Genomic DNA, 10551 nt, shown 5'->3' with positions numbered 1-10551 from the left:
CAGTGGAGCGAGGCTTCTACATAAAAACTACAGAAAGACGCTGATGTTAAAAGTGTGTTTGCACAACTAATGTTATGGCACTTTCATTCATATGGCAGCACATTTAAAATAAAGCTAAATGCTAAAAGCTATACGCTACTTTTGGATTCATTTTTGGATTCTGCGTACAAATGCGATTAATCGTGATTAATCAGGGAAATCATGTGATTAATTAGATTAAACATTTTAATCGTCGCCCAGCCCTAGTTTTAAACACATTTGTGGACAAACTGGAGATCCTCTGAACATCTTTTCTCCTCACAGACTCATCATGGAGGCGGCTTTAGATCCTGGTTTTACTCAGCTGTGTTGCAGGTCTGAGATGTAAAAATGATGTTTGTTATCAGATGAAATGAAGCTGATGAGACAGAACCAGAAACATGTTGAGTTCAGACTGTCTGACAGGAAATGAAAGTCACTGCTTTCTTTGTTTCTTTGCATTTTTCTGCCATTCACACATTTTCTGATTTAAGGTTTTACTTAAAACAACTCAAACGAGCTAATTTTGTAGAATGAAATCAGGTGTTTTACATGAATGTGTGAATCAGGATTTACAAACCACTGCAGGGGAAATATATGATGTCTGTTCCTGTTAAACATTTAATAAGCACTGATTTATAACAGATTTTAATCTTGCTGTAACTGGGAGTCTGTTTGAACGGCACAGTTTGTGACTTAAAACGGTTCACATCAAATTTAATCAAGAAAAACATCGTAAAATCCAATTAAGCAGCATTTGATCCCAGGCTCAAATCCGGATTTTCCAAAGAACTACTTCCGTGAATCTGAACTCTCTGGATTTACGCAGCAGTTTTCCTTCCGCGCAGCATAAACTGAGATTAAAAGGAGGCGAGCAGGGGGCGGGTCAGCTTTCCTTGTTTATTTTTCAATCAATGATTCAGTTTTGGGGGAATGTCGTGTTTGAGGATTTCCCCACAGAAACACCAGCGGCGCTCAGAACCGCTCAGAAACTCTATATAAACGGTTCCAATGGAGCGGCCGCCACAGTCCCAGCTGCCCAGCTGCCCAACTGCCCACAGTCCCGGCCACCCAGCTGCCCACAGTCCCAGCTGCCCAGCTGCCCACAGTCCCAGCTGCCCAGCTGCCCAGCTGCCCACAGTCCCGGCCGCAGGATGACGCGCGTCAGTCTGCAAACGGTAACTGCGCGATGAACCGGGGGGGAGGCCCCGCGGCTCCGGGGGCCCCTCGGCCGCTCTCTCATCTCTGTCTGTGGCTCTTTGCAGGTCTGCCTCTGCGCGCTGCTGCTCCTCACCGAACGCGCCGCCGCGCGCCAGTCTCAGTGCCGCGGCGCGGACTACGTGAGAGGCGGCGCGCACGGGATCCACGTGGCCGACGGCGAGCAAGAGTGCGTCAATGAGAAACAGCTGCAGAGACGCGAGGACAGGCTACTCAGGAGATACCGGGGCAGAGCCGTCGCCCCCCAGGTCCAGGCCACGCGCACGTGCGATCAAGTGATGCAAGACGCGCGCAACTGCGAACGCGCGGTCGAAAAAATGCTTAAAGACCCTCAAAAGCGTCACGACAAGAGCCTCAGGTCGCTGTCTCCGTGGGAGTTCTGGTGAGTAGGGAGCCCGCAGAGGGTCAAAACTGCCAGTTAGTTCCACAGAGGTGTTTACACCTGCTGAGAGCTGAGCCGTCTCCTGGTTTCTTACTTTCTAAACATTTATTCCAGCTGAAATGTCCTTGTTGGTTAGAAATTTATTTTACATATAGTCATATTTCCACTGGGAGGAATTGTATTTCTAATTATTTACAGATTTGATTGTCCTTCACCAGGGCTCTCAAGTCTCACGCAATGAGCGTGAGACACGCATTTCAACAAGTTCACACGCTCACACGCCACACATGCCATTTCTCACGCTGAGAAATGATCAACTTCATTGCACAGAAATTCTAATGGCCTATACTATAAACGAGTCAATGGCAGGTTACTGTGCGCTCTACAGCTCAGAACTATAGCTCTGGTACAGCTGTCTTGATTTAGCAACCCATCGGCAAATCACAAAATAGAATTTCTCAGCCAATCAGAAAACAGAATTTCTTGTTGCCGGGTGTGAAATAGCTTTCAGCTGCAAGCACGCGTCCCATGAATGCACAGCCTAGACATAGACCAGACATAGCCTATTATGCTCTGAATGCGTGCAGAAGTTGTAGACGAGCTGGAGGTGGAAGAGAACCGTCAGGATCATCAGCAGGTCATATCTTCATTTATTTTAATCTTTTATTAGTTACTATAGTATTCCTACTCTTTGTAAAAGACCAATACCTGCCGATTAAAGTGTTCGTTGGAGTAGTAGGCCTAAATATTCAGCACACACCCTTTGACATGAGCAACTTAATGAAAAATGAAAAATATGTAGGAGTGTAATTAGGCTTCCGTGGTTAATTTTTTTTCAAAGGTGACTGGTATGAACAGATTCCCAATAAGGCCATCTACAATTGCCAAACTGGTATTAGTTCTGCCGCACTGAAATGCTGATGCAGAGAGGGTTTTTTCCATGGTGGGGCTCAATAAAACCAAGACCAGGAACACTTTGTTTCTGAATGGAACTCTGTCATCCATCATGACTGTGAAAATGGCTGACATTGAGCCACAGTGCTTTAAATGGGAGCCCCCAATATCAGTCATCAAGCATCAAAATCTGCCACAAACACTTACAACAACACATACATTTTTTTTGTTTGTTAAGACTTTGTATACCTAAAACAATTTATTTTAAAATATAGCAGAATTTAGTGTAAAAGTGAAGATTTGTGATTTTGGTATAAATAAAACAATTTCTTTGTTCTTTAAGTAGCTAGTTTATGGCGATGGGATACTGCAAGGGACCCCCCCCCCCAAAAAAAAAACCCGAAAGAAACCCCCCCACGCACATGGCCCGGCCCCTGCCCCGCCCGAATCTCATTCCAAGCAAACTTGAAAATTTGAGAGCCCTGCCTTCACAAAGATAACTTTGAATGTTGTTGAGTTTCAAAACCATATTTCAGTTATAGAATGTGCTTTTCCATGTTAGATGTTTAAAATGAGTTAAATTAACTACGACCCAGTTGTTACGAGCAGAGGTGGGTAGAGCAGCCAAAAATTGTACTCAAGTAAAAGTACTCTTACTTCAGAATAATAGGACTCAAGTAAAAGTAAAAAGTAGTCATCCAAATAATTACTTGAGTAAGAGTAAAAAAGTGCTCGGTGAAAAAACTACTCAAGTACTGAGTAACTGTTGAGTAACGTCTGATTTATTTGTTAACACAAGCATTCAATCAGACAGACAAAAATACTAAATAATCATCTTTAGGCAGATTAGAGTTCATCCAATTGATAAAATAAATTAAAATGAATTAATTAATTACAAAATAGCTTAAATTAAAATAATCCAGGTAAATTCAAGAACTTCAATAAAAAATAAAAGAGACTTGGGAAATGTTTAAAACATATGTAACCCATATGTAACCTAAAAAACATTCACCTCTCCATGGGGGGAAAAACGAGTTTAGGAAACTTAGCGCTACATGTTTCCTCAAGTTAGATGTTGAGTTTCTGCTGAAATGTGCGTTTGTTTTGGTTGACACAGAAGACACATAATGTAGCTGCTGTTTCTCACTCTTTGTAAGGTAAACATGCTTTCAGTATGAGGCCTCGTCTGCGTCTTCATTTCCCACCGTTGGTTCTGACATTTTTCATCTGTTTCTTTCTTTGTTTGCTACGACTGCTAATGCTAAAGCTAACCCGTCCCGCCGCTGAGATTGAGTACGGTCACGTGACCAGACTGCACGGCTGCGTCTGATTGGTGGAACACAGTCAGGTGGTAGAGCCTTTGGCGGAAGTCTCTCTCTCTGTCAGAATAAAACATTAAAATGAGGCGTACGCGGGGGGATAAAAATAATGAGGCGTAGAATACCAAAGAGGTAAGAAGAAAAGTAACCAGCTCATTGTAGCCTAATGTAGCGGAGTAAGAGGACAGTTTCTGCTGCACACATCTACTCAAGGAAAAGTAAAAAGTATAGAGATTTAAAACTACTCCTAGGAGTATAATGTTTTCAAAAACTTACTCAAGTAAATGTAACTCCTTACTACCCCTTCTCTGGTTACGAGTCATAAGCCTGCATATAATCACAATAATTATTCTAAATATAAAAAATTTTTCTTGGTCAAGTCAAGTCACCTTATTATTACAATTTTACCTGCAGAATCTGATCTTAATAAAGTGAAAAGACAAGATATAAGTAACTGTCCCCAACCTCCACCCCGTATCATATCAAGCTAATGTTAGCTAACCATCGACTAGGCTAACAGGATAATATTAGCTAATTTGACGAGCACTTACTGGTCAGAATGGATCTTCAAATGATGAATAAAGTTCAAAAGTTATGCTACATGCTCAAGTCACTCAAGTCATTCAAGTCATCGTGCCTCATGTCAAGTCAAGTGCCGAGTCTTTAACTTCCAAGTCTGAGTCTCGTCTCAAGTCTTTTGTTTTTTGTCAAGTCACAAGTCATCAAACTCGAGTCGACTTGAGTACAAGTCACAGTGACTTGAGTCCCCATCTCTGCTATGTTCCTGTTTGAGCTTTGAACACATTGTAATAATTTATATTTGAAAAGGATCAGCTACGAATAGTTCTCTTTTTATCACAGATGTTTCTGCATTCAGTGTTGTTGTTTTCTGCGATGTTCATTCCTGCTTTCACACATCTGCTGTTTTTTTTTTTTTGTTTTTTTTTATGCGTTTCCTTCCAGCATCCATCGAGACGACAACAGGGTCCCACATGAGATCAGCGTGGCCATGTGTCTTTGTCAGGGCTGCATCATCGACCGCCACGAGGATGCCAGCTACAACTCCGTACCGGTGTGTGGTCAGATGATGGTCCAGTGGAGGACGCAGTGCAAAAATGACACAAACAAATATGTGGTCAAAAGGGAAGTCATCAGCATCCCTGTGGCCTGCACGTGTGTGAGGCCCGTCTACTCGGAATGAGGGTAGATACTCTTCTAAACGTCCACTCACTTGTGTTTTATATCCTAAACTGAATCAATTTTTCTGTGATGCATTGCTGCTTATATCATTAGATATTTTATCAGTGGTTTGTGTTAGTTTTAACACGTAAACGGCTGTTCGAGAGGTTTTAATAGGTGTTACAGTAGATCTTAAAGTCTGTCTGGCCACAGTTGGAGACAAAATATATCATTAAATTACATTATATTACATTACAGTCATTCTGCAGACAATAAGTGTGTTCCACATCAGTAGGCAAAAGAACTTCAGGTCACAAGAAATCTTAAGTGCATTTCCTTCCAAAACCAAACAGCTAAAAGCATAACTAGTGCTTGAGTAAGTGCAGTAAGTTAGGTACCGAGACAAATGGGAAGACAATTTAGGAAACAGAGACAATTTACACTGGACATAATTCCAGCTAAGCTTTTAAAGGAGGTTTTTAATTCTGTTGGGTCAAGTCTACTCGTCTTGATTAATACCTGTCTTAGCTCTGGGTCTGTTCCAGCTGCCTTCAAACACGCCATGGTTAGGCCCCTCCTGAAAAAACCTCATCTTGACCCCTCTGTGCTCTCAAATTTTAGACCTGTCTCCCACTTGCCTTTTCTTTCTAAGGTTTTAGAAAAAATAGTTTTTATTCAACTACAGGCATTTCTTGAGTGCAATTCCGTTCTCAATAAATTTCAGTCTGGTTTTAGATCCCGACACAGCACAGAATCTGCGCTGTTAAAGGTGCACAATGATATTGCGCTGTCTGTCGACGCTGGGAACCCTGCTGTGCTGGTGCTGCTGGATCTCACAGCGGCCTTTGATACAGTAGACCATGCAGTCCTTGTATCCCGCCTTGACCAGTATGTAGGCATCCGTGGCACCGCTGTCCAATGGTTTAGGTCATATCTGGCAGGCAGGAGTTTTGCTGTCATGATTGGTGACCTCTGTTTCTCAGACTCACCCTTGTCCTGTGGGGTACCACAGGGTTCTATTCTCGGCCCTATTCTATTTTCTTTATATTTGCTACAACTGGGATCACTAATTGAAAAACACGACCTGTCCACACGACATTTTAAACGATAACTGCACATCAAGGCTGAGATCATCTGTTGGTCCAAATAGCTTATTAGTTAAAGGTGGGGTATGAGATGTTTTCTGGAGCATTTTTTATCATATTGTCTGAAAACCTCCTCACAACCCCATTGCACCCACTAAAATAGGATGTTTGGAATTTTTTTAAAAATATTTTAGTCCATTGTAGAGGGTGTAGCAAGGGGAAATGTCTGACCAATAGAAGTAATGATGAGAGTAACTTCTATTGGATTCTGACATGCCAATCAACCATCAGCCCCCCTCCCCCCTGCGCGTTCACAGACTCGTGACTCGTTCATGTGTTTTGAAGGCGTGGTTTCGAGGGGTGGGCTGAAGGGAGAGGCAAGGTTGTGTATTTTTGAAAATATAGCTTGCAGGAACCGTTTTTCCAAGATCTCATACCCCACCTTTAATAGTGTGTAACAGTTACTGATGTCTAGTGGTAAAGCTGGAGATAAGAACAATCTCAAACGCCATCCGCCCGCTATCTAACATGAAACTGCATCTTTATCTGCCGGCTAAAGTACTCGTTGAGGAGAAAACAAACAACTTCAGCGTCACTTTGAAGACCGTTCAGTCTTCATCCATTCCCACACAGTTATCTCACATTATCATCCCTCATTATGAGTGTAATCGTCAGAGATGGGGACTCAAGTCGACTCGAGTTGCTCTTTTGATGACTTGTGACTTGACAAAAAATAAAAGACTTGAGACTCGACTCGGACTTGGAAGTTAAAGACTCGGCACTTGACCTGACCTTAGACACGATGACTTGAATGACTTGAGTGTTATTCAGTTCATGTTTTCAGTTTGAATATAAAATTAATAAATTAATTAAAAATATAACATTGATTGCCCGGTAGGAGCGCAGGCTGAGAACGGCGTCCTGATTGGATCCCTACCCTGTCAATCAGCCATACCTTAGTGTTTATTGGAGAGAATAAACTCATATCAGATATGCATCAACATGTCAGCGGGACCGAGAGTCGTTGCTTTCGTAATTACCATTTTGACGGCAAAAGACGAACAGCTCAGTGCATGACATGCGGCATCAACATCTCAGACAGCCAGACGACAACTTCCAACTTTGTTCGTCATTTAAAGATCCATTCTGAGCAGTAAGTGCTCGTCAAATTAGCTAATATTACCTGTTAGCCTAGTCGGTAGTTAGCTAACGTTAGCTTGATATGATACGGGGTGGACAGGTTGGACACATTGGCCAATGATGTTTACTGACAGTTACTTATATCTTTGTGTTTTCACTTTATTAAGATCAGATTCTGCAGGTAAAATTGTAATAATAAGGTGACTTGACCTATTATAGGACTTGACTTGCCCAAGAAAAAATTACTTGAGACTTATGTGTGACTTGGTCCCATCTCTGGTAATCGTCCATCCACAACCACTGATTTCCTCCTCTTCATCACACTTTCAGCATTACTACTCTTGTTGGTACCTTTTTATGGCAGTGATATGGGCGCCCTCCCATGTTGAAGGATCTGCTACCTAAAAAGATAGAAATGGATCATTCTAAGGTTATAAAACAATCCATTCAGCAAAGCCTTTAGACACTAATAGAAACGTGTTTTTTTTAAGTAGTTTCTTTTCTCACAGATCTTTGTTATTGTTATACACTGCTGCGACTTCAAGTTATTATCAAGCGTGTTGAACTATGATCAATCAGTTATTCTTTTAAATATTTTGGGGGCGGCAGAAACTCATTATTTTAACACAACTAATGTAGATCTAATTTTTCTCAGCCTGTTCTGCACTTTTTCCACTGAGAGAACTGGTTCAACATGGGTCAAACCAATGACTCGAGGAGATGCTTTTGCACATGTTAGCCTTATTATAGCTTAGCAGTTTATGTGTTTCGGTCAATGTGAAAGATGTGAAATATGACTAATACAGAGAATTATTGTGCATTCGCTTTATCTTACAAGGACTGGAAACTTTTTAAAGGCTAGTTTGATGTTTAAGGACATTTGTTTTTTCACGGATGAGCAGATGATTAGCTTAGCTTAGTATAAAGGCGGGGAACTGTTAGCTGACTGTTCAATTCTCACGCCATCAGTTAAGTCAAAATATTTCATTAGTCAAATAAAATTAAGTCAAATCTTTGGGTTCTTGTAGAATTTGAATTTGAATCAGTAGCATTAACCAGCTACCTTTTGCAAGTAAGTTTGTCCAGATGTTTTACTTTTATTTCATGTGTTTGTCGGAATTTTTAGCCCTTTCAGCCACAGTGCTGTCATCTGTAAGAGAAAAAAACTTGTTGAATCAGTGTATACTGCACACAAAATGCAACCAAACTTTTAAATCTCTTAAGTAAAAAAGAGTGTGAATGTGAAGAAGTTAATGTCTGGAACTGGACCCTTCCTGTGTTATTGTATTTTCCTTTATTTGACTATCAGTCTTATTGCACTAAACAACATTTTAAAGTTGGAGTTCCCGGAGATGTGGTTTGTTGTTTACTCGTTTCTAGTATGTTTATTAGGCAAGGCAATTTTATTTATAGAGCACAATTCATACACAGGGCAATTCAATTCTCTCTTTGCTGCAGAATGAATATGTGAGGTGGGCATCCTCTACCAAGGCCAGTTTTAGTGAAAGTCATCTCAGTCTGCACCCAAATGCAACGAGTTCTTCAATTCTTTGCACTCACACTGACAGACGAACTGACTCTTATCATAGTGAAGAAAAAGCACAAATACCTCTGTGAGCAAGTAGATTGGATCAAATTTGCTGCATGTCACCATTTTAACCTAAAAAGAGTGCAAAGGTTTCTCTAAAGCTAAGCTAACTCTGTTCTGGCTTGATGTTCAGCGGTCGGTCATCGATCCTACCACTGAACTGTGAGCAGAGAAAGAGGTGAAGTATTCTTTTAAAAAGGACAGTATTAGGCACATGCAGATTATGTAGAAATGCCACACATTCTGGCACGAATCTTTGATGAATTGGCTGTAAATTGCATCACCGGGGCATCAGACTGGAGCTGCACACGGCTTTTCCTCTCAAATCAGCCTCATTACAAACAATGTGAAAGTTTTTTGTTTCATTATTTTTTTATGCTATAGATACTTTTCGTTTTTATATTCTTATTTAATGTATCTATTACTGTGTCCAGACACGTGTGAATGTAAAATGTGACAACTCACATTTAGTTTGTGTTTAGTGAGCGCCATCTGCTGGTTCAGTCTCACAGTTTGAATCAAAGTTTATTATTTGTTTTTTTTGTTGCAATGTAAAAAGTGAAAGCCTGAGTGACTTCTGTGCTGTTAAACTCAAACACTTACTAGCTCTGTCAATGCTCCCACTTGCACTTTTAGAACTATTAACCCCAAATATAAGGTTTTATTTAACGCAGCTGTCTTGTTATGTCATCTCACCTGCACACAAGAACAGCTGCTTCATGTTGATATCAGTCATGATAGGGTCTACATGTATGTACATTATGGTAATTCATAGCATTACATTAGTTATTTTTCTTTTAACTGGACTTCCCAAAAAGAGCATTAAACATCTGCAGCTCATCCAGAACGCTGCTGCTGGAGTTTTAACCCGGACTAAGAGATCTGAACACATCACAGCAGCTTTAAAATCTTTCACAGAATAGATTTTAAAAGCCTGCTGATGGTTTACAATCTGTGATCTGTTCAGAGAATATAAAGCCAGCAGAGCTCTTAGATCCAAGGACTCAGGTCAGCTGGTCCAGTCCAGAGTCCAGACTAAACATGGAGAAGCAGCATTTAGCTGTTATGCTGCAAACAAGTGGAACAAACTGCCAGTGGAGATTAAACTTTCACCAAATGGAGACATTTTTAAATCCAGGTTAAAGACATTTCTGTTCTCATGTGTCTATGCATGACTTATCTAGACTGTTGCTTGTTTTTAAAATCATTTAAATGATTTTATTTGTTTCTCTTTATATTATTTTATGTATTTTTAATGCTTCTTACACTCCCTGCTGCAATGTTTTTTATTTCTTTTATTTTATGTAAAGCACTTTGAATTGTTTGTACATGAAATGTGCCATATAAATAAATTTGATTTGATTCGATTTGATTTGATTATTAAACAAACTTGCATATTATCCATTTTTAAGAATAAATTAGATTTTACTTTTTTAAATTTTTTTATTGATCATTACGTTTCTTTTGTTCCATAGGAGTATTATGTAGGGTGTAAAATTGGTGGTAAAGTCCCAGTCATCCAGCTCATGGTAATCCCCAGAGCTTGAATAATGACAGCTGTATTTGTTCTTGAAGACGTTTCCTCTCTCATCTGAAAGGCTTCTTCAGTCCTAAACTACATGGTGGAGAGTATCAGCCGAATAGCAGACAGTCACCCTGACCAGGATCCGTGTTATTTCAGTCATTCTCACCTATTCATGGTCTACAAGACTATTTATATTTTTAATT

At 40.4% G+C, this 10551-nt stretch overlaps 1 protein-coding gene across 1 annotated transcript; it reads left to right on the top strand.

The window, feature by feature from the left end:
- The first annotated feature begins 932 nt into the window (after window positions 1–932).
- LOC142383900 (uncharacterized) lies at window positions 933–10129 on the top strand. The gene is made up of 3 exons (XM_075469721.1): window positions 933–1196; window positions 1284–1618; window positions 4795–10129. Exons 1-3 carry the CDS (start codon window positions 933–935, stop codon window positions 5030–5032), a joined length of 837 nt encoding a protein of 278 aa, XP_075325836.1. The 3' UTR covers window positions 5033–10129.
- Window positions 10130–10551: the final 422 nt, after the last annotated feature.

The sequence above is a fragment of the Odontesthes bonariensis genome, chromosome 1 (assembly GCF_027942865.1).
Source record: "Odontesthes bonariensis isolate fOdoBon6 chromosome 1, fOdoBon6.hap1, whole genome shotgun sequence".
Classification (NCBI taxonomy): domain Eukaryota; kingdom Metazoa; phylum Chordata; class Actinopteri; order Atheriniformes; family Atherinopsidae; genus Odontesthes; species Odontesthes bonariensis.
Note: the sequence above shows the minus strand (reverse complement) of the source record. Positions and strands in the feature narration are given on the sequence as shown.

What these genes read in the sequence shown, in the direction of transcription:
- LOC142383900 (XM_075469721.1), top strand. Translation starts at nt 933, where the DNA reads ATGATTCAGTTTTGGGGGAATGTCGTGTTTGAGGATTTCCCCACAGAA. An exon ending in CGCGCGTCAGTCTGCAAACG is followed by an intron (nt 1,197 to 1,283) that starts GTAACTGCGCGA and finishes GGCTCTTTGCAG; the next exon opens with GTCTGCCTCTGCGCGCTGCT. An exon ending in CTGTCTCCGTGGGAGTTCTG is followed by an intron (nt 1,619 to 4,794) that starts GTGAGTAGGGAG and finishes GTTTCCTTCCAG; the next exon opens with CATCCATCGAGACGACAACA.